The 25172-nt window shown below is 39.1% G+C and overlaps 1 protein-coding gene across 1 annotated transcript in view; it reads right to left on the bottom strand.

Moving 5' to 3' along the window:
• LOC122699782 (prolyl 4-hydroxylase subunit alpha-2-like) overlaps positions 1–25172 on the bottom strand; it is a 117204-nt gene that overhangs the window by 54998 nt on the left and 37034 nt on the right. Inside the window, exons 3-5 of the mRNA XM_043912163.1 lie at positions 10050–11365; positions 9771–9824; positions 8369–8434 (exon numbers count right to left, since the gene is read on the bottom strand). Of these exons, the coding sequence (XP_043768098.1) occupies positions 8369–8434; positions 9771–9824; positions 10050–10076 (147 nt within the window). The 5' untranslated portion in view covers positions 10077–11365. The remainder of the gene's footprint in view (positions 1–8368; positions 8435–9770; positions 9825–10049; positions 11366–25172) is intronic.

Below are 25172 nucleotides of genomic sequence, written 5' to 3'. Positions count from 1 at the left end.
TTGCTAATATCATTTGCAAATACTTTTTCCTGCTCAGTAGTAGGTCATCTTTTTGTTTTGTTGACAGAGTTTCCTTTGTTGTGCAAAATCTTTTGTCCCATTTGTTTATTTTGCTTTTATTTCCTTTATTTTAGGAGATGGATTCAAACAAATACTGCTGTAATTTACGTCAGCATGTTCTAACTGTATTTTCCTCTAGGAGTTTTATATACCTAGTCTTTTAAAAAAATGTTTTATTTATTTGGCTGTGCCAGGTCTTATTTGTGGCACTCAGCATCATCCATCTTCATTGTGGGATCTTCTAGTCGTGGCATGCAGGATCTTTGGTTGTAGCATGTGAACTCTCAGTTGCAGCAAGAGGAATCTAGTTTCCTGACCAAGGATTGAACTAAGGACCACTGCATTGGGAGCTCAGAGTCTTAGTCACTGAGACACCAGGGAAGTCCCCTACATACCCAGTTCTCCATTTAGTTCTTTAATCCATTTTGAGAGTTTTTTGTACATCCCTTAAAAGAGACATCACTGGCTAACCCCTACTCAGTCCTCATGGACTTACCATTCTCAGAATTCACATAAAATCCATGGGTTGCTGTATCACCTGGCCCCTAGCTGGTAAAGCCCTGCTGCTATCCCTTTCTTGTTACCAGTATCTTTGATCTACAACTCATCTCTGCAGCCTCAAGGATAGGCCTCTAGCTTTCTTCCAACTGCCTCTTCTCTGGGGTCCATGAGAAATGTTCTGTACAGACTACCTGGCCTAGGTTTCCCCTTCTCTGAGGCTTACAGCAGGAAACAACACCATGAGAGTCACTGGGCCGTACTTTATCTGCAACTGCCCAGGAGGAGCTGATCCAACCCTGCCTTGCAAGGACTCCTTGAAAAGAAATATTTTTGACACATATCAACCTGTGTTCTTTTGTCCCTTGTAATCTAATATTTTCCCCTTTCTCTGCCTCCTTTCAGCCAATCAGCCCGGGCCTCACACTGTAAAGCCTATGAGGCAGACAGTGTGGTGAGCCACCTAGATGCTTCTTTCTGGATTGAGGTATTCATTTCTGAAGCTGTCAGGAGTGTTGCTTGCTGATGACTCACAGCTATGTCCCTCTCTAGATACTGCCCTCATCTGAAAAGAACTGCCTCACCTATGTTACAACCTCCCTAGGGACAGTCTTTTTCAATGTTGGGCTGATGCCAGAGTAGGAAGGTCTAGGCATCTTGCCTCAATTTAGGGCAATTATAAGGGTCTTCCCAGTTCCAGACCATATCAGAGGGTTGACTCAGGTCTGTTTTGCAACTGAATCATAGTTCACCTTACTGCACTGCCCAACCCTGTTTCCCCCAATGTCTTGAATGCAAATCTCCAGTTCAGAGTCTGTATTTAGAATTGACCTAAAACCTGTTAGTAAAGTGAGTGGTTCTAATACACAGATTCTAAGATAAGATTTTGGCAGTCAGTTACCTGCTTGGTGGCTAGCAATGAGGACCCTATCAGTGGTGGAAGATGTAATATTAATAGTCCCTGGAATGGTGTAGTTGTATATTTGTTCAAACCTTCAGTAACGGCAAACTGGGATAGGATATTAGTGGAAAAGAACACACTGGTGGTGCAATATCTCAGGTGACTAAAAGATACAGGGGTATAGTATACAAATTAAGGTTTCCCTATAAGATGTAGGAAAAAAAAACATATAGTTATCAGAGGGTAAACTTATGGCTATCAGAAGGTAAATCAGTGCAGGCAGGAATCAATTAGGAGTTTGGTATTAACAGATACACACAACTATGTATAAATATCTTGCAATAATCTATAATGGGAAAGTTTGAAAAAATATACTACATATATAAATAACTGGATTACTTTGGTATACATGAAAAATAATATATAGTGTAAAACACTATAAATCAAGTATACTACAATTTTTAAAAATCTGAACTAGAAGGCACACACATGAAAAAAGACGTGGAAGACTTGCATACTGATAACTACAAAGCACTACTGCGGGAAAGTAAAAAAGGCCTAAATAACTAGAAAAACACCCCCATGTTCTTGAACTGGAAGACTATATTGCTAAATGGCAGTACTATGCCAACAATTTATAGGCTCAGTGAAATCCCTATCAAAATTCCAACTCCCTTGTTCATAGAAATGAAAAAAACCTATCCTAAAGTTCCTGTGGAAATGCAAGGGACCCAGAATAGCCAAAAATCTTGGAAAGGAAAAATAAAGTTGAAGTACACATTCACTGATTTCAAAATTTACAGTAAGGAAAGAACAATCTTTTCAACAAATAGTGCTGGGACAAATGGATATCTAAGTGCATGAGAATGAAGTTGGACCCATAGCTCACACCACATGCAAAAATTAACTCAGAAAGTTCCCCAGTGGTTAAGATTCCAGGCTTTCACTGCTGTGGCCTAGGTTCAAGCCCTGGTAGGGGAATTGAGATCCCACAAGCTGCATGGCACAGCCAAAAAAAAAGTTGACTCATAATGTATCAAACTTAAATACAACAGCTAAAATTATAAAACTCTTAAGAGAAAATACAGGTATAATTTTTATGACCTTGGATCAAGCAATGGTTTCTTAGGTGTGACATATAAAGTATAAGTAACCAAAAGGAAAAGGACAGATTAACTGGACGTCGTTAAATTTAAAAGCTTTTGTGCATCAAAGGACACCATCAAGGAAAGTCACAGAATGGGAGAAATATTTTCAAGTTATATATCTGATAAAGTTCTAGTGTCCTGGGTATAAAAAAGAATACATGAAACTCAATAAAAAGACAACCTAATTTTAAAATGGACAATGGATTTAAATATTATCTCCAATGAAGATAAAGAACGGGCCAATAAAAACATTAAAAGATGATCAACATCATTAGGCATTATGCAAATGCAAATATAAGCCAAAAGAAGATATATCACTCACCATAGGATGGCTATAAATAATAAAAAGCAGAAAATATAATAAGCGTTGACAGGGTTGTGAAGAAATGGTAATGGTCATACACTGATGGTGGGAAAGTAAAACGGTGCTGTCCCTGTAGGAAGCAGTGTAACAGTTCCTATAAAAGTTAAACACAGAGTTACCATATGACCCAGTAATTCTACTTCAAGGATAACCAAGAGAATTTAAAATATCTGTTCACACAAAAATTTGTACATACATCTTCTTAGTAGCATAATTCACAATAGTCAAAAAGTGGAAACAACTCAAATGCTCATCAACTGATGGATAAACAAAATGTGGCATATTCATACAATGGCATATTATTTAGCTCTAAAAAAAATATTGAAATACATGCTACAACATGGATGAACCTTGAAAACTCTAAGTGAAAGAAAACAGACACAAAAGCCTGCATGTTATATGATTTTGTTTGTATGAAATGTTCAGAATAAATAAATCCACACAGGCAGAAACTAGATTAATGCTTGCCAGGGACTGAGAAGGGAAAAAGAAGGGGAGAATGTGAATTACTGTTAAAAGGACACAGGGCTTGTTTTGGGGGTGATGGAAACATCCTGGAATTATATTAACGATTGTTGCATCACCATGTTGTGCAATACACTAAAAATCATTGAATTATATACTTAAAAGGGTGAAATTTATGGTACATAAATTACATCTCAATAAAAATTTTTAAGAGGACAGATCTACCCCATTTACAAACATGGCAGAGCCATGTAAAACCAGGTGCATTTCCCTCAGGACCTACGTTCATCTCTCCTTCTGGTCACTACACCAACAACTGAAATCAAGTCACAGCATAGCCTAACTAAAGAAGTAGTGGGCCTAATAAGGGAAAAACACACTGTATACTGAAGAAGCTACAGGACCGTGTCAACATATTCCAGCAGGATCTAATTACTGGGTCTGGATTCTAAGGATGTTGGTGGGGGGTGGGGATGAGGCCTATCACCTGTAAAATTGGCACAGGTCTGTGTTTATTTTTACCATGCATCACATCTCTTTTCACACAATGTGAAGCACTCACAGATGTGATCATTTGGGTGATTTCCAAAACACTGCATTTCAGCACCATTTCTAATAGCAATATATTTTAAGTTTGCACCCACATTTTGAGATAACTCATTCATGACTGGAAGACTATACTGCTAACATGGCAATACTACCCAAATAATCTACTGGTTCAGTACAATTCCTATAAAAATCCCAACTCCCTTGTTCACATGAATGGAAAAGTCTACCATAAAGTTCCTGTTGCTGGGCCTGCCCCATCTTATGACATGGTAGATATGACAGACAAGAACCCAATGGGCAGCTTTGTTGCATAATCACTTCATATTTCAAGTTTAAACACTCAATTTCTACCACAAATACTCCATTTCTAACTTTCCTGCTACAGTACCCACTTAAAATTGGCCAACTTTCTGTTTTAGCTGTGAACAGGCAGAGGCAGATTATGGGATATGCTGCTCTGGACCAACTACTGGATATTTAAAGACTTCACAAATGTGGTAGGATCCTGAATTTTCACAATCTTTAATAGTTATGATCAAATGGCCAACCGGTCCTATCACATTCTACCACCCAAAAAAATGGTAGCCTGACACAGTAGAGATCTCTTCAAGATGCCAGTAAGGTGTTAGCTTGAACATTCTAATTATATTCTGCAAAGACAAGGTCATCTTTCAGGATACATTCTATACCCCCAAATCAATAACTATAATATGCAGAATACGTGGGTTTGGGAACCCTGGAATGAAAATTGGAATGACTCCACTTCATGCCACTCAGAGTGATTCACCTGGAGAATTTCTGTTTCCTATCTCTACAGTTTTTAGGCTCTATTGATCTAGAGCTACCACTACCAAATAAGGTAGCAATTAGCCATATGTATCTATTCGAATTTTTAAAATGTAATTAAATTAAAAATTAAGTTCCTTAGTTGTACTAGTCATATTTCAAGTGCTCAACAGCCACATGAAAAAGTGGCTACCATAATAAATAGCACAAACACTATACATTTCCATTACTGTAGAATGTGCTATTGGACAGCACTACTCTACAGGACCCGATTACCAGAATAGAAAGGTTCTACCAGGGGATACAGAGAATCCTACTGAAATTTAAGCTATGGCTACGGCACTGTCCCTTCAAGCACTTCATGCCAAGAGACCAGGAAGAAATGAAAGGAGTCACTTTTCTGACAGGGTCATTGACCCTGATCATCAAGAGGAAGTAGTGCTGGGACTTCCCTGGCAGCCCAGTGGTTAACACTCTGCACTTCTTCAGCGGGGTATGGATTCTATCCCTGGTTGGGGCACTAAGAGTCCACATGGGGTGTGGTGTAGCCAAAACATTTTTTTTTTAAAGAAGATAAGTATTGCTGTTACATAATGGAAATAAGTAAAAACATGGTGCTCAGGTGATCCACTGGAGGGTTTCTTGGACTTGTCAAATTTTAATAGTAAAAGGACAAGTGTATCATTCACGCCCTCAAAACATAACGGTAAAGAAGGCTCAGACATCTCAGGATGAGAGTTTGGGTCAGATTAACTGGTGTGCCACCCATTACAGCAGAGGTACAAGCCTGACACAGGAATGAAGAGTACCTTCATATTTCCTGTCCAACAACATGACAATGACTCAAGGTCCAAATAAGCATGCTCCCAATGCTTTGTTACTATGTAAGTCTCTGAAAAACTGAACAACTGCCATATCTAAGGGCTGGGAGATCAGGATTGTCTGAAAATGTCAGGAAATGGTGGCTGAAATTGAAAGAGCTCCTTTCAAAATATTTCTTTGTGCTAAGTTTTTCTCTGTCTCAGAGCCTTTGCGCTTGTTACACTCATCTTTCAGATCACTCACACAACTGGCTCATTATTACCCCAATGTAATTTCCTTAAAAGAGTTTTTCCCTAATCAACAAAATCTTCCAACATAGATTATTTTCCTTAATACCACTAAAATTAATTCCTTTATAAGACTTCTAAAATGTGCATTCATCTTATTAATAGGTTTTACATTTTTCTTATTTATTGTTAAATCACACCACTTGAATTTAATCTTCACAAGCATGGACACTTTGGTGATTCTATTCACTGCAACATTCTCAGCACCTGATAATGATCAATGCCTAGTACACTGTAGGTGCCAATGTGTGTGTGCTAAGTCGCTTCAGTCGTTTCCGACTCTTTGTGACCCTATGGACCGTGAGCCCAACAGACTCCTCTGTCCATAGGATTCTCCAGGCAAGAATACTGAAGTGGGTTGCCATGCCCTCCTCCAGGGGATCTTCCTGACCCAGAGATCGAACCCACATCTCCTGTGGCTCCTGCATTGCAGGCAGATTCTTTATTGCTGAGCCACCGGGGGAGCCCGCAGGTGCTAATACATATTTTCTTTCTTTTTTGCCAATAAATATTTTCTAATGGACTGTTGCAGAGACTAACAAAACTGGATTAGAAATTGGGACAGGTTATTTCAATACCTTTAACTGACCAATAAATCAATGGGGACAAAAAACCTAAAGGCAACAACTTGCCAAATATACGCAGCTAGTTTCTAGCAGATTCAGCATCAGAACTTTGTTTTGGAGGTACTAAAGGCCCTGCCCTTTCCACTGAATCATCTATATGAAAGTAAATAATAAATACTGTGACTGTTACAAGAATGTGGTAAGCAGCATATACATAAGGCAAAGAAAGTGAACTATAGTTAGTGCTGATGCGCTCAGTCGTGGCCGACTCTTTGTGACCCCATGGACTGTAGCCCGCCAGGTTCCTCTGTCCATGGAATTCTCCAGGCAAGAATACTGGAGTGGGTTGCCATTTTCTTCTCCAGGAACTATAATTAGTATCAACTTTAAATACCATACCTGCCATCTCTTGTCTATTTAACTATGAGAGAAGCAAACAGAATAACTCCCAAATATCTGTGGCAGTAGCAAAGATTGGGAGAGCTAAGAATATAGTTAATTCACAAGAAAACTCAAACTACATTTCTTTCCAACCTTCTCTTCTAAATCCTTGACCAGTGTTTCTTAACATACCATAAAAGCATTGCTCCAATGTTCATGCTGGAGAAAAGATGTGGGGTAACTGTTCCAAATAATCTGTACCTAGAATATTAGGCCTAAAATGCCTTATACTAATTTTGTAATTAATGATTTTCTTATTTTATCTTGGCGAAAACAGGAAATTTACACATTGTGACTGCCTGCTGGGACTAAAGTAGACCACCCATATCCGTTTTCTAAGTTATAATCACTCATTGAAACAAATAAAGCAAGTCATATTCAAAAAATTCCTGAAAGAACATTCTTTGTCCAAACTAAGCTTTTTTTCTTATTAATAATGATGATTAAAAGAACAGGAAGGATCTTCATGTTGTACCAACTTCAAATTGGGTATGACAAAATTTCAATATTGACAATCATTTCCTTCCAAAAGGGATGAATAAGAATGAGAGAGAAACCGTTCCCCTTTGAAGCCATCATTGTTTCTGTTGTTCAGTCGCTAAGACATGTCCGACTCATGGCAGCCCTGTGGACTGCAGCACACCAGGTTCCCCTCTCCTTCCCTGTCTCCCAGAGCTTGCTCATATTCATGTCCATTGAGTCAGTGATGCTATCTAACTTCCCCTTCTCTACCACCCGTCTTTCCTCTTGCCCTCAGTCTTTCCCAGAATCAGAGTCTTTTCCAATGACTTGGTTCTTCACGTCAGGTGGCTAAAGTATCGGAGCTTCAGCTTTAGCATCAGTCCTTTTGATGAATATTCAGGGTAGATTTCCTTCAGTAGTCATCAGTGATGAGCAAAAGTCTCTGGGATGTCCCTCACAAAAGTGAGATCTAAATCTGCTATAACTTGGGAAAAATTTTTGGAAATTTTAAAAGCAGTGTGATAATACCAGAGTATTATTTGACATAATTTGGGTAGAGAAGGAAAGATAGTAGAGAAATGTCTGTTATATGCCTCTAGGAATCCTGAGGGTTTTTTTTTTTTTTTCCTCACTGCTTATTTTAAAATTAGCTTAAAAAATTAAACAATTACTTAAAGAAGATGAAAAAATGAGCCCTCGTCAGGAGGAGGAAATCACACCTGACTGGCAAAACAAATGGTTCTGGATCTTCACCCCTCAATGAAGAGACTGACAACGTTAAGGAGTAACCGAATGACTGCCCCAGGGGATTCTGCAACTCTTCCCTCTCCCTCTTTCCCCTTCTACTTTTAATCACTAAGTGACAGTGGTTCCCTTACCAGGTTGGTCATTAGAATCTACTACAGTGTTTAAAAAAATACAAATTCCTGGATCGAAGTCCTCAATGTTTTGTTCAGTGGTGATGCGTCCAGCTCACGCTTAGTGTGTCTAGGGGGCAAGTCCGTACTGACCATACTTACATAGTTCGTGAATGTGGCCACGCGATTCCCCGTCACAATAAACCCCAAAGGGTTACTGTCAAAGTCCTGTGAAAGTTATGTAAAAGTGAATATACAGGTCTTAAGCTTAACTAGTTAAGAAGCACAAACAATAGTTGCTTTCCCAACCATTATGAGAATGAGAAACTCATCATAGCCAAATGGAGGTTACCCTGCTCCTCAAGGATGGATATGAACATATAGGCAGGTGAGACTGGAATCCAGGCAGAAAGAGCAGATATAGGAACTAAGTGTTACATTCAAAGAACAAACTACCAATCCACTTACTTTTGCATGGTGAAGACAGAAAACTCAACAAAGGAAGTGGGTCAGAAAAGATGAGTAAGAAGGAATGCATGCCACTCTAGAAAACATTTGATCCTAGAGCTGGATAAGTCGGGAACATTTCAAAGTGGAATCACAAAGAGGTCTTATCCATCTATAGGAACAGATTGGATTTTGCTTTCAAGATCTATATCATTTCCTCAGTAAAAGCTCTTCCCACAACATCAAGAATATGGTTTCACAGATTCCTGTAACCAGTGGGTCAATCTTGACTGTAGAGACAGCTATTTTCAGACTATATTCTGGCAGCAGTAAGGAAGGGCTTTGATTCTAGGGACACCTTATGAAGGGACAGTTTTAAAGGAACAATCTTAGCTTACACCTAAGCTCTCCCAGGAAGTCTTTTCTGAACATTTAGGCTGCATGCCTGTTCACTGGGTCTCAGGACACTGCACATACCTTCTTTATAGCACTTACTCAGTAACTTAGAAAGTAACTATTCACACGTATGACTCACAAAAAAACATGCCTCTTTTTGAAAATGGGATTTTTTTTTTTTTTTTGCCTTCCTATCCCTAGATCCTAGGAGAGTAACCAGGATATCAAAAGTGCTGAAGAAACATTTGGTGTTTTGTTTGTTGATTCAGCTTGTTGTTCCCAGAGCACAAATACCAATCTTCTCTCAGTGTCTGGTTCAGCCACACTAGGGGCTTATGTGAGGCTGAAGTACTGGAACTCAGAGCAATAGACTCAAGTGCTCCTCCTATCAACAGAGGAATGAGGTCTGCCTGAAGATACTGAGGAACCTTCTAGCACAAGAGAGGGGACACAGGTGGGAGGAAAAGACTCTGTGTAGTTCTCTTTCCATTACTTTCTACCCCAAGAATTCATCTCAAGTCCAGGTGTGTAGTGGAGGCAGCACCACACTAGAAGACAATAAAATCTGTTTTCTCTTCTGAGTCTAATTTTAAGACAGTCCCCAAAGATTTATCCTTGAGAATTTAGAGGACCCTGAGGTAGAGGCCAAACCTTTCATGTGAGTTGCTACCTTTTCCTGCCACTTGAAACACAGTCCAAAGGAATGATGTTTTGCTCTTACCAAAAAATAATCCACATGAGGTTCATAGTATCCTCCAATGCCATAATCAGCAACCTGGCAGTTAAAAAAAAAAAAAAGAAAAAAGAAAAAAAACATGGTTAGCTAGGTGGGAAACCTCCAGGCCAGCTCAAAAACTGAATTCCCAAGACTGCTCCTATATGAAGACTGAAAAGCAGTTTACCTAGCACCTGCATCTGGACCAGGAAACTAAGGATCAGACAAAATACGGAATTTACCTAAGGTGACACAGACAGAAAGTCACAAAGCTTGAATTCTTACCAAGGCTTTTTGATTCCTGAGGTCCATGCTCTTAAACCCTCCACCATTTGTGCCCAGATAAAAAAACAACCAACAGTCAGGCTGGGTAAGTTTCTGTGGGAAAAGGCATAGACGTGGGGCTCACAACATTTCAAGACCCATGTCCTCAAGCTGGAGAATGGAAAGCTTCAGGGCAGAGGTAACTATGGCTCAAGTGTCTGATTAGAAAGGGGGACAGGACAGGACACAGATTCCACACTCAGGTTGACTCAGATACCTCATACCTGGAGAAACTCGGCTGTTTCATTTGACAGTCCAGTGATGAGCCAAATCCTGCGATTCACTTGGCCAATCACAGGAGCTTCTTCTTCTGTTAGAAATAGACTGGATGAAGAAAATCAGGTAGAAGACAGGGGCATGGGGCAAGGAGAAAAGGGGATCAATGAAAACGGAGTCAGGAGAAAAAGATGGGGTAGTAAAGGAGGTGGAGAGGACGAAGGGGTTGGAGATTATTCCTCTCACCTCAGGACACTGTCACAGCTGTCATTTCCGGTTCAGAAATGCCATATGGTGAGGTTTAGAATCAGCATTCACAGGACTCTTTTAATTCATCCCTTCCAACCTTCTGACCTCTTAACAATTATACTGGGAGGGTAAACTGGCCAAGTTTATACAGTCAGTAAGGGCAGAGGTAGGACTATAACTCAAGTCATCAAGATTTTAGTCCTGTGGTTTTTTGGTGAGACAACAAGATCTCCCAAAAGTTTAAGTAAAACTCAAAACTGATCAAACCAGGATAAAAATGAATGCATAATTTAAGTTAGGAAAAAATCATTCTTGGGTCCATGAACAAACACAAACCACATGTATAAACATATGTGCATAGTTGCTCAGTCCTGTCCAACTCTTTGCAACCCCGTGGACTGTAGCCTGCCAGGCTCCTCTGTCCATGGGATTCTCCAGGCAAGAATACTGAATTGGGTTGCTGTTTCTTTCTCCAAGGGATCTTCCTGACACAGGGACCAAAGCTAGGTCTCCTGCATTGCAGGCAGATTCTCCACCATCTGTGCCATAAGGGAAACCCCATGCACACATGCACACTTATAAGCCCACATGGAAGTATGCACACAGTCACAGCTAAGACAGTGTAAGAGACAAACAGTAAACAAAAGGACAGACATGAAGTGAACACCCAGGTCAGAGAAATCTCACATACACGAGTAGGATGATTGGGAGAGATGCCAAATCACACCATGCCCAGATTACCTTTGGCTGATTCTTTGTTTGCATGACTGGGGAGAACCTGAAGTGAGGCTGAAGACTCTGGATCATTTCATCTAGGAAATAAAATCTGAGAATGAACTTAGTCTCACTTCACCTCTATCTGCTTATGTCCAAAGACTCTAGACATAGAACTATCATTCATTAATTAATTCATCTATTATTTTTAAAACTTATTATGAGCTATTTTAAAGCATATAGAGAACTATGAGGAATAATACAGCAGATCCATAGGTACCCTAACTCAGGCCTACCAATTCTTGGCATTGGTCAGAAGATGCAGAGACTACCTACCTACACAATACCTATATAAAAGACTTTCTCTCTTTTTTCACTAATAAGGTAATTCTGATTTTATTTAAGATACCAATGTATCTTAGCTACTGGATCCATCAAGGAAGCCCCTCAATTTTTCCTTTCAAATAGTCCTTCCCTTCACTATTCAAAAGAAAGGCCTAGTGTTCATGAACATAAAATTTTATGATGGTGTATACTTCCCAAGTGTAAGAACTAGGGCATCAAAAAAAGGAATAACATGAAATACAGCTTCAGTGAAGCCTCCTCTAGGTTAACAAAGACACTCATTAACTCACAGTAGGGCTTCCTGTATCTAACATATTTGGTTAACTGTATAGTATTTAGAAATGGGGTATTTTTGGCTCTTGTTGGGATGCTCTGAATAAAAATGTTTGTAAAGCAGGACACTATAACTGATAAAAATTTTAGTTTCATAATTTGGCCTCTTCTATTCCTTGATTATTTTCAAAGAAGGTTTTCAAATAGTCTCGTCGGATGAAGTAAGGGTCTAGTCAGGGTCTAGTAAAGGTCTAGTAAGGGTCAAGTGAGTAGTGAGAATGAATATTTATCTGAAAAGTGGTGGCAATTCTTTTCCTCTATTCTTAACATTCATCCCTAGTATTATAAAGAAATCCCACTTATTATAAAGAAAAGGAAATTCAAACACCTAAAACAGTCTGAAGTGTTGGTTGATAACATTGATTATTTTAATAGTAAAAGGCTGTCAACAATTATATTCTTCTAAATGCAATTCCTTCCACACAGCTTCCAGAAAACCACCAATAAGGAAAGAAAACAAAATCACCCATCACCTATGCCTACAATGTAACTTGGAAACAGATACTACAAATTTCGACTTTCTTGTTAGTGGGAAAATAAACACCAGATGTCAGCAGAGTGTTCCAAAGACATCTAAGCAAAGAATCCAAGGCAGCAGAAAGAATGAAAAGTGCAGTATGGTCTTAATGATGATGAAACAAATATTAATGGTAAACATCATATAAAGTAATCTACGGTCTTCTTTCCAGAGGGAGAGGTCGTACTATGAATAAGGAAATACTAAGAGAAAAGTCTGAAACTTAGTGGATCAAAGGACTGCCTTTTGGATATTTTAAACACAAGAGCTTAGAAACTGTACTGAATCACAGAAAAGGCACTATTACTGGGGTAAAGGCAGTCTCAGAGAGTGAGATGGCTCTCATAGGTTTGGTGGTGAAGAGAAGTGGCTAAAAGTAAGGGACCCATGAAAATTATAAATTAAGAAATAATCCAGAGTAGACAGACCAAAAATAATACCATGAATTAAACTGACTGCATTTCACTGCAGAAACAGAAGAGGAAACATCTAACATGAGATCAATGGTCCAGGAAAACACAACAAAAATAAACATGAACAAGAAAAATAAAAAAGAACTCACTACTCATACAAGTTACTGTCAAAAAACATAAAATGAAAATAAAAACTTTTCAGGAGTTGAAAACACAAAATCACCCAGCCCAGTCAAGCAACAGAAGAAAATTATAACAAAATACTGTAACATTAAATATAATTAAGCATCTGTAACTATGAAAGAAAATTACAATTCATAAATTGAAAAGCTCAAATGGATATAGGCAACAAAACAATATATGAATTAGAAATTGATCATATTCAAAAAAGCTACAGAGATAAAAAAAACAATACTTTGGCCACCTGATGCGAAGAGCCAACTCACTGGAAAAGACCCTGATACTGGGAAAGATTGAGGGCAGGAGGACAAGAGGGCGACAGAGGATGAGACTGTTGGATGGCATTACTGACTCAATGGACATAAGTTTGAGCAAACTCTGAACGATAGTAAAGGACAGGGAAGCCTGGCATGCTGTAGTCCATGGGGTCGCAAAGAGTTGTACATGACTAAGCGACTGAACAACAACAATATACTCCTAACAGACTGACCGTTACCCAAGTAACTATAAACTCTGGAAAAAATATGAAAAATAATTACTGGAAGGCACTGCAGAGTAAACAAAAGCAGGCAGATTATGAATGGCAGTCAATCCTTAAAGGCAAGAATGGTACAGGGTGATTTCCCATTTTTCAAACAGCTGTTAGCCTTGGCTGACCATAGGTGACACAGCACAGGACAGCTAAAATTCTGAGAGAAAACCCAAAGTTTTTCTAACCTGAAACACATTACATTGGTGCTCAAAAGTAGACTGAGTCACAATGCGAGAGAAATCTGGTGGTGGTAGTGGTGTAGCAGCTAAGTCGTGTACGACTCTTTGCAACCCCATGAATTGTAAACCATCAGGCTCCTCTGTCCATGGGATTTCCCAGGCAAGAATGCTGGAGTGGGTTGCTGAGAGAAAGAGAGGAACTTTCAAATACTATGCATAAGCTCCACCCGATTCTCTCGCAGATCTCCAAACAAAGCATTTGTAGGTGAGACTGCAAGCATCCCAGCTAAGAATAAGAACTGAACTGCGCAGAAAAGCTTGCAGTTTGTGTCACACCAAGTTAACTTCCTGTATTAAAAACAGAAACAAGCTGTCCATTTTAAGACAGTGACACACTGCACCTTCTCCCATGGACACACCAAATCTATCAGTGCAGTTCAGTCGCTCAGTCATGTCCAACTCTTTGCAACCCCATGAATCGCAGCATGCCAGGCCTCCCTGTCCATCACCAACTCCTGGAATTTACTCAAACTCATGCCCATCGAGTCGGTGATGCCATCCAGCCATCTCATCCTCTGTCGTCCCCTTCTCCTCCTGCCCCCAATCCCTCCCAGCATCAGGGTCTTTTCCAATGAGTCAACTCTTCGCATGAGGTGGCCCCAGTATTGGAGTTTCAGCTTCAGCAACAGCCCTTCCAATGAACACCCAGGACTGATCTTTATAGCTACATATAGAAAAATTTTCTCTGAAGGAAATCCAGAGGATGAGTGATAACTACGCATCAGGTGAACAAGAAAAAGTCCACATCAAAAATGGTAAGAGATCAGGGCTGGTGCACTGGGATGACCCAGAGGGATGGGATGGGGAGCGAGGTGGGAGAGGAGTTCAGGATAGGGAACATATGTAAATCCATGGCTGATTCATGTCAATGTATGGCAAAAACCACTACAATATTTTAAAGTAATTAGCCTCCAACTAATAAAAATAAATGAAAAAAAATGGTAAGAGAAGGGGAGATCCCTGGTGGTCCAGTGGTTATTACTCTATGCTTCTATTTTAGGGTGTACAGGTTCGATTTCTGGTCAGGGAACTAGATTCTGCAAGTTGCATGGTGTGGCCAAAATATAAATAAATAAATAAAAATTATAAAAATAGTAAAAGAGAAAAAAATCACAGAGAGAAAAACTAATGGAAGGGGGCACAAAATAGGGGTAGGGGATTAAGAGGTATTCACCTGAAACAGGTCTATTTGTATACTTTAAAAGCTGCTTCCAGAGGGTCCAGCTTACAATCAGCCTGAACCCAGGGGCTGATTGATATCCTTTCCTTTGGACACTAACAGCTCTTGGAACACCTTCAAATACTAGAAGCCACTAAGAACAAATAAGGCTGCTTGGACAATCACAAACATTCAAAAAAAAAACAAGAGCTAGGTCATGGTTTAATGACAAGGTTCATCTCCTACACAAGACTGAAGTGTAGGAAGTGACCAAATACCTTTAAACTGCTGATGGAAAAAACTGACAACCAAGAATACTCTACCCAGCAAGGTTGCTTTTCAAATTTTAATAAGAAATAGTTATCCACACAAGCAAAAGATGAAATCACCACCAATATACCAGTATTACAAGAAATGTTAATGGGAATTCTTTAAGCTGAAATGAAAGGGCACTAAGTAACAAGAAAATATTTGAAGTATAAATCTCACTGGTAAAGGTAAATATAAGTTAAATTCAAATAATCTAATGCTGTGATGGTGGTGGATTAATCACTGATAAATCTAGTGTAAAGGTTAAAACACAAAGGTAGTAAAAATAACTATAATTATAATAATGTGTCAATGTATACACAAGATAAAAAGATGTAGACTTTGACATCAAAAAGTAAAATAATGAGTAGGGGAGAGTTAAAATATAGAGCTTTAAAATGCATTCAAACTTAAGCTGTTATTAAAACAGACTGTTATAAACACAAGATGGGGTTTATGTAAGTCTCATGGTAACCGCAAAGCAAAAATCTATTGTAAGTACACAAAAGACAAACAAAAAAATCTAGGCATACCACTATTTTAAAAAATCAAAGAGTCTAAAAGAAGAATAAAGAATTTAAAAACAGCCAGAAAACAATTACCAAATGGCAGTAAGTCCATACTTATTGATAATTACTTTATATGTAAATGGACTAAATTCTCCAATCAAAAGACATGCAGTGGATGAATGGATAAAAAAACAAGACCCACATTACAGCATACTAACACATACATATGGAATTTAGAAAGATGGTAATGATAACCCTATATGCAAAACAGAAAAAGAGACACAGAAGTACAGAACAGACTTTTGAACTCTGTGGGAGAAGGTGAGGGTGGGATGTTTCGAAAGAACAGCATGTATATTATCTATGGTGAAACAGATCACCAGCCCAGGTGGGATGCAAGAGACAAGTGCTCGGGCCTGGTGCACTGGGAAGACCCAGAGAAATCGGGTGGAGAGGGAGGTGGGAGGGGGGATCGGGATGGGGAATACGTTTAACTCTATGGCTGATTCATATCAATGTATGACAAAACCCACTGAAATGTTGTGAAGTAATTAGCCTCCAACTAATTAAAAAAAAAAAAAAAAAAAAACAAGACCCAGAAATATGCTGCCTACAACAGACTCACTTCAACTTTATGGAAATACACTGACTAAAAGTGAAGGGATATAAAAATACAGTCTATACAATGGAAACCAAAAGAAAGCTGAGAGAGGCATACTTATCCTAGATAAAAGACTTTAAGACAAAGACTATAATAAGAGACAAAAAGGTCATTATATTATACAGTGATAAAGTGGTCAACCTCGTAAGAGGACATACCATTTGAAAATACTTACGCACCCAACACCAGGGCTTCCCTGGTTGCTAAGATAGTAAAGAATCTGCCTGCAATGCAGGAGACCCAGGTTTGATCACTGGGTAGGGAAGATCCCCTGGAGAAGGAAATGGCAACCCACTGCAGTATTCTTGACTGGAGAATCCCATAGACAGAGGAGCCTAGCAAGCTACAGTTCATGGGGTCGCAAAGAGTCAGATAAGACTCAGCGATTATCACACCTCCATGCACCCCACACAGGAGCATCAAAACATATAAAGACTTAAAGGGAACTATGGATAACAATACAATAGTAATAGTAAATGTTGTTGTGCAGTTGGTAAGTTGTGTCCAACTCTTGGCACCCTATGGGCTGCAGCACTCCAGGTTCCCCTATCCTTCACTATCTCCTGGAGTTTGCTCAAATTCATGTCCGTTGAGTTGGCAATGTCATCCAACAATCCCACCCTCTGTCACCCCATTATCCTCCTGCCCTCAATCTTTCCCAGCATTAGGGTCTTTTCCAATGAGTTGGCTCTTTGCATTGAGTGGCCAAAGTATTGGAGCTTCAGCTTTTGCATCAGTCCTTCCAACGAATATTCAGTGTTGATTTCCTTTAGGATTGACTGGTTTGATCTCTTTGCAGTCCAAGGGACTCTCAAGAGCCTTCTCTAGATTTAAAAACATCATTTCTTTGGTGTTCAGCCTTATTTATGGTGCAACTCTCACATCTGCACATGACCACTGGAAAAACCATAGCTTTGACTACATGGACCTTTGTTGGTAAAGTGATGTCTCTTCTTTTTAATATGCTGTCTATGTTGGTCATAGCTTTTCTTCCAAGGAGCAAGTTTTTAATTTCATGGTTGCAGTCACCATCTGCAGTGATTTTGGAGCCCAAGAAAAGAAAATCTGCCACCGCTTCAACTTTTTCCCTTTCTATTTGCTATGAGGTGATGCGACTAGATTCCATGATGTTAGTTGTTTTAATCCTGAGTTTTAAGCCAGCTTTTTCACTCTCTTCTTTCACCCTCATCAAGAGGCTCTTTAGTTCCTCTTCACTTTCTGCCATTACAGTGGCATCATCTGAATATCTGAGGTTGTTGACATTTCTCCCAGAAATCTTGATTTCAGCTTGTGAGTCATCCAGCCTGGCATTTTGCATGATATACTCTGTACAGAAGTTAAATAGTCAGAGTGACAATATACACCCTTGTCATACTCCTTTCCTAATTGTGAACCAGTACATTGTTCCATGTTTGGGTCTAACTGATGCTTACTGACCTGCATACAGGTTTCTCGGGAAACAGGTAAGGTGGTCTGGTATTCCCATCTCTTTAAGAATTTCTGTAGTGATCCATAATTTCTGGATCATTGGAAGGACTGTATCCATAGTTTCTTGGGCTTTCCTGATAGCTCAGTTGGTAAAGAATCTGCCTGCAATGCAGGAGACTCTGGTTCAATTCCTGGGTTGGGAAGATCCACTGGAGAAGGGATAGGCTACCCACTCCAGTATTCTTGGGCTTCCCTTGTGGCTCAGCTGGGAAAGAATCTGCCTACAATGTGGGAGACCTGTGTTCGATCCCTGGTTGGAAAGATCCCCAAGAGAATGGAAAGCCTACCCACTTCAGTATTCTGGCCTGGAGAATTCCACAGACTGCAATGTCCATGGGGTTGCAAAGAGTCAGACACAACTGAGCGACTTTCATAGTTTCTAGTGATCCACACGGTCAAAGGCTTTAGCACAGTCAATAAAGCAGATGTTTTGGGGAATTCCCTAGCTTTCTCTATGAGACAAAAAATTTGGCAATTTGATTTCTGGTTCCTCTGTCTTTTCTAAACCCAGCTTGCACATCTGGAAGCTCTCAGTTCACATACTCCTGAAGCCTAGCTTGAATGCTTTTGAGCATAACCTTACTAGCATGTGAAATAAGCACAAGTGTCCAGTAGTTTGAACATTCTTTGGCATTACCCTTTTTGGGGATTAGAATGAAAGTCCGATGCTGTAGAGAACAATAATGCATAGGAACCTGAATCAAGGTAAATCAGACCTGGTTGAGCAGCAGATAGCAAGAGTGAACATCAACATCTTAAGAATCAGTGAACTAAGATGAACAGGAATGGGTGAGTTTAATTCAGACAACCATTATATCTACTACTATGGGCAAGAATCTTTTAGGAGAAATGAAGTAGCCCTCATAGACAAAAAAAAGAGTCTGAAATGCAATACTTGGGTGCAATCTCAAAAACAACAGAATGATATCAGTTAGTTTCCAAACCAAACCATTCAACAATAGTAGTAGGAGACTTCAGTACTCTGCTTTCATCATGGGTAGAACACACAGAGAGAATCAGTAAAGAAATGTTGAACTTACATAACACATTACACCAGAGGGATTTAACAGAACATTTTCAGGCCATTTCATTTAAAAGCAGCAGGATATACATTCTCCTCAACATATATGGAACATTCTCTATTATACATCATATGTTATGCCACAAAACAACTCTTGATAAAGTTAAGAGGACTAAAATCATATCAAGCATCTTTTCCAATCACAGCATTATGAAACTAAAAACTAATAGCAAGAAGAAAGCTGGAAAATTCACACATATGGGCAGACTAAGCAACACACTGTTGAATAACCAATGGGTCAAAGAAGAAGTCAATCAAGAAGATACTGAGAGGGTACTCTTTCTACCCCCTTCTGATGTCTATGTCAGAAGCTTTCTCTACCTCCTTTATACTTTAATAAAACTTTATTACACAAAAGCTCTGAGCGATCAAGCCTTGTCTCTGGCCCCAGATTGACTTCTTCTCCTTTGGAGGCCAAGAATCCCGCATCTTTGCATGATTCAGCAACAACCTTTCATCTTGGGGGCTCGTCCGGGATCCTATAGGACAAGATGGGAGCTAACAATTGTACCCTCACTCCTTTGAACTGTATCCTGAAAAATTGGGATACATTTCTTTAATCCCCAGGGCTTAAAGAAGACATACCTGGTCTTCCTATGTGATACTGCATGGCCACGGTATCCACTGGAGGATGGTGAACAGTGACCAGTTGGAAGGTCTCTTAAGTATAATGCTGTTTTACAATTAGACCGGTTCTGTAGAGAACAAGGGAAATGTGTAGAAGTAGCATATGTGTTGCTCTTTTTCTCTCTGCGAAATATGCCAGAATTGTGTCCTAAGGGTATAGATTTGGGTGTGACTCCTTCAGCTCCCTCCTGTCCTCCTACTTTGCTAGATGAGATGGAGGACAGGAGACAAAGAGATAGAGAAAAGCAGGTTTCTCCAATCTATCCCTGGGATCATATGCGCAGAGCAGCCAGAGAGACTGAGAAACAGCCACACAAGCTGTTGCCTTTTCATAAAGCACCCACCGGGAGACATAATCAGTCTATGAGAGTTAATAAACCTTTTTCTTATCAAGAGATACAAAGAATCAAGGAGGATCTGGGAGACTATTTAGAGGACCCAGAAAAAATATATTAGAGCTTTTAAAGGTATTACTCTGCTTTATGACCTTACTTGGAAGGATGTGATGTATATCTTGGGACAAATGCTGACTCCCAACTCAAAAACTCAAGTTTTGGGAAAAACGGTTGCTTATGGAGATGAATGGTTTGGTAATGAAGCAGTAGGGAAGAGGGAGGACGAGATAACCACCCTCCCCACTGGGAATCAGGCGGTCCCAATTACAGAACCAGACTGGAACTACAACACAGCTAAAGGAAGATGGGGTCAGAGTCATTTTGTCAGATGTATTTTTGAAGGACTCAGGCAGGCACGTGCTAAGCCTTTAAACTTTGGCAAATTCGCAAACATAGAACAGGAGGAGAAGGAAGCTCCTGGTAAATTCCTAGATAGACTGAAAGAAGCCCTTCGCAGATTCACTGAGACTGATCCCGAAAGTGAAGAGGGAAAAGTGATCTTAAAGGATAGATTTCTCACTCAGTCAGCTCCAGATATCTGCTGTAAGCTATTAAAACAGGCATATGGACCAAGTCAGTCTTCATATAATCTGTTGCAACTGGCTCAGACAGTCTATTATGGTAGGGAATATGAGGAAAATAAAGAAAGGCAGAAAAAGACAGGAACAGGCACAAGCCCTTGCAATGGCTATGAGAACAGCCTTAAACAGCCTGAGAAAAATGTCCAGAGGGACCCAGGTGAAAAGGGATGGGCTTGCAATTACTGTGGAAAGGAGGGATACCTCAAGCAGGATTGCGCTCAGGCATCTAAGCCGCCCCGGATCCATGTTCGGTCTGCAAAGGACCATACTGGAAGAGAGACTGCCCTCAGAAGCACAGGTTTCAGGGGTCGGACTCTCAAGACAATCAGGACTGAAGATGCCCAGGGGTCCCCACACAAGCTCCCGTCCTAATTACACCTGAGGAACCCTGGGTATTAATAACTGTGGGGGGGCCAATCTGTTGATTTCCTTTTAGATGCTGGGACAACTTATTCTGTGCTTACTGAAGCCCCTGGCCCACTTTCTTTCCGATCCACTTCTGTAATGGGACTGTCTGGATGAGTCAAAAGATGGGCCTGATAATCTATGTGAGCCTACTCCTGCTGACTCCAAAAATCCTGAGTCTGCCATTTGATCCTCAAGACAATGCCTTCCTGTCCTGGGCTCACTCCTACACTGCATTTCACAATCAGTCTAACTGCTGGATCTGTGGAGCACTCCCCTCTTTATCAGTGGAAGGCTTCCTGTGGTGGACATCTCCACTTCAAGGAAAAGACTTTCTACAAGTCTGCAAGTACCTTCAACAACAATTGCATGTGATGCCTCTTCTTAAACTGATGACATCTAACAACCTTAAGATGGACTGATGTAACTACGGACATAATGTGACTTTTCATTTTGATTTTAACTTGGTTTAATGACTATTTTGCCTTATGTTTGTAATTGTATAATGGGGTTTTCTAACTGTCTAAAAGCTTTTAAGTTACAAATGGTTGTTCAAGCTCCTACGAGGGACACAACCTCCTCCAACTATTACTTGGGGCCCCTGGATCAGAGACCCTCAAAATGAGGGTTAGGAGAATATGTTGCCTCAACAATTTAGGGACCATGCCCCTAAATAGCAGGATGTAGTTATGGAATGAAAATGATGCCCCTTTCCCTTGGCAACATAATTCTCCTAAAAGAAACGGGGAAGAATGAGAGAGTCATTTCCTAGGCAGGTTGATAAAGAAGTCTAGGGGTCCCTAAGGAGACAGGGGTCTGGAATTATCGAGGAGGAAGAAAGGACAAACTTTTTTTCCTCTACATTCCTTAGGATTATATAAAAATAATGTATCCTGTTTGAGGACAGTCTCTGGATTAAACCTTCTGGCTAATCCTGTTACCTTAAAATCTAAATTATGGGAGTGGGTCTGGTGAGGTCTTTACAACCTCAACATCCTTTGGATTCACTGCAGAGTATATAACTCCATTGCTAACATTAGCAAGGGGGTACTCTTTCTACCCCCTTCTGATGTCTATGTCAGAAGCTTTCTCTATCTCCTTTATACTTTAATAAAACTTTATTACACACACACAAAAAAAGAAGATACTGAGAGAAATAAAATTAAAATATATAAAACTTAAGGGAGGCAGCAGAAGCAGTTCTAAGAGGAAAGCTCATAGCAATAAATGCCTGAATTAAGAAACAAGAGAGAACTCAAAACAACCTCATTATACACCTCAAGGAACTAGAAAGAGAACAAATGAAGCCCAAAGTCAGTAGGAGGGAAAAAATAACAAAGCACAGACCAAAAACAAATGAAACACAGACTAAAAAGACAATAGAAAGGGTCAATAAAACTAAGAGCTTTTTTTTAAAAAAAAATGTAGACAAAACAGACAAACCTGTAGATAGATTCACGAAGAAAAAGAGAAGACTCAAATAAAATCAGAAAAGAAAGAAGAGCGTTACAACTGATACCACAGAAATACAAAGGTCCTTGAGAAATTCTGTTGAACAAGAACAAATTGGGACAACCTTGAAGAAATGGTAAGTACCTAGAAACATACAACCTACCAAGAATGTATCATGAGGAAACAGAAAATCTGAATAGATCAACTACTAGGAAGAAGACTGAATCAATTATTTGAAAATTCCCAACAAAAAGTTCAGGACCACAAGGCTTCACTGGTAAATTTGACTAAATATTAAAGAAATACTAATAACAATTCTTCTCAAACTCTCTCAAAACTTTAACAGGGAATACGTCCAAACTTATTTTACTATCCCAGCATTACATTGATACCAAAAAAACTATAAGAAAAATATACACCAATATCCTTGATGAACAAAGATGTAAAAATCCTCAACAATCTATTAGCAAAACAAATTATACAATACATTAGAAAGATCACACATCATGATCAAGTGGGATTTAACCCTGGAATGCAAGGATGGATAAATAATTGAAAATTAATCAATGTGAACCACATTAACAAAATGAATGGAAAAGTCATATGATCATTTCAATAGATGCAGAAAAACCATCTGACGAAATTCAACATCCATTCATGATCAAAAAAAAAATCTCAACGAATAAAGAGGAAATGTGCTCCAACATAAAAAGGCCATATATGCCAAGTCCACAACTAACAGCATACTCAACAGTGAAAACGTCAAAGATCTTCTGTAATCACGAACAAGACAAGGATGCCCACACTCATCATTTTTATTCAGTTTAGCACTAGGAGTTCTAGACAGAACCATTAGGCAAGAAGAAGAAAAGAAAGGCATTTGGAAAGGAAGAAGTAAAACTCTCTCTATTTGCAGATACCATGATCTTTTTTTTTCACCAAAGTATAGTTAATTTGGGGGCTTCCCTTGTGGCTCAGCTGGTAAAGAATCCACCTGCAATGTGGGAGACTTGGGTTCAATACCTGGGTTGGAAAGATCCCCTGGAGAAGGGAAAGGCTACCCACTCCAGTATTCTGGCCTGGAAAATTCCATACAGTCCACAGGGTCGCAAAGAGTCAGACACAACTTAGCGACTTTCACATAGCTAATTTACAATGCTGTTGGTTTCTGGTGTATAGTAAAGTGAATCAGTTATATATATACAGTTATATATGTATACATATATTTTGTCTTTTTCATATTCTTTCCCACTATAGTTTAATATAAGATATTGAATATAGGTCCCTGTGCTATACAGTAGAACCTTTTTGTTTATCTATTTCATATATAGTAATTTCTATCTGCTAATTCCAAACTCCTAATTTATTCCTCCCCCAGTCCCCTTTAGTAACCATAAATTTGTTTTCTCTGTTTCTGTTTTATAAATAAGCTCATTTGTATCATACTTTAGATTCTACATATAAGACATATTATATGATACTGTCTTTGTCTAACTTCATGTAGTATGATAATCTCTAGACCCATTCATGTTGTTGCAAATAGCATTATTTTATTCTTTTTTATGGCTGAGTAAGATTCCACTGTGTGTGTGTGTGTGTGTGTGTGTGTGTGTGTGTGTGTGTGTGTGTGTGTGTGTACACACAAACTACATCTTCTTTATCCATTATCTGCCAATGAACATTTAGGCTGCTTTATTTCTTGGGTACTGTAAATAGTGCTGATATGAACACTGGGATGCATGTACCTTTTTGAATTAGAATTTCAACTTTCCTGTATACCTCTGAAGAAGTGGAATTAATAGATCATCATCTGTTCTTAGCTTTTTAAGGAACCTCCATACTGTTCTCCATAGCGGCTGTAGCAATTACATCCCCACAGTGTAGGAGGCTTCCGATTTCTCCACATCCTCTCCAGTCTATTTATAGACTTTTTGATGATGGTCATTCTGATGTGTGTGAAGTGATATCTCACTATAGTCTTGATTTGCATTTCTCTAATAATTAGTGATGTTGAACATCTTTTAATGTGTCTGTTGGCCATCTGTATGCCTCCTTTGGAAAAATGTCTGTTCAGGTCTTCTGCCCATGTTTTGGATTGCTTTGTCTGTTTTTTGCTGCCATTTTTTGAGCTTTATGAGCTGTTTGTATATCTTAGAAATTAATCCCTTGCCAGTCACATCATTTGTAAATATTTTTTCTCCTGATCTGTAGACTGTTTTTGTTTTGCCTCCACTTCGTTCTTTTTGCTTAAGATTGCTTTGGCAGTAGATGCCATGATTTTATATAGAAAGCTCTAAAAACCCTACCCAAGACTGTGAACTAATAAACAAGTACAGTAGTTGCAGGGTACAAAAATCAATATACAACAATAAGTTGCATTTCTATTTATTAATTACTAACTATCAGATAGAGAAATTAGGAAAACAATCCCATTTCCAACTGCATCAAAAAGGACAAAATACATAAGAATAAATTTAACCAAGGAAATGGAAGAAGTATATGCTGTAAACTACACAAGGAAAGAAACTGAAGAAAACACAAATAAATGGAAAGATATCCCAGACTCATGAACTGGAAGAAGTAATGTTGTTAAAATTGTTCATATTACCAAAAGCAATGTATAGATTCAATGCAATTTCTATCAAAGTATCAAAAGCACTTTTCACATAAATAGAACCA

This window comes from Cervus elaphus, chromosome 9 (assembly GCF_910594005.1).
Source record: "Cervus elaphus chromosome 9, mCerEla1.1, whole genome shotgun sequence".
In the NCBI taxonomy this organism is placed as follows: Eukaryota; Metazoa; Chordata; class Mammalia; order Artiodactyla; family Cervidae; genus Cervus; species Cervus elaphus.
Note: the sequence above shows the minus strand (reverse complement) of the source record. Positions and strands in the feature narration are given on the sequence as shown.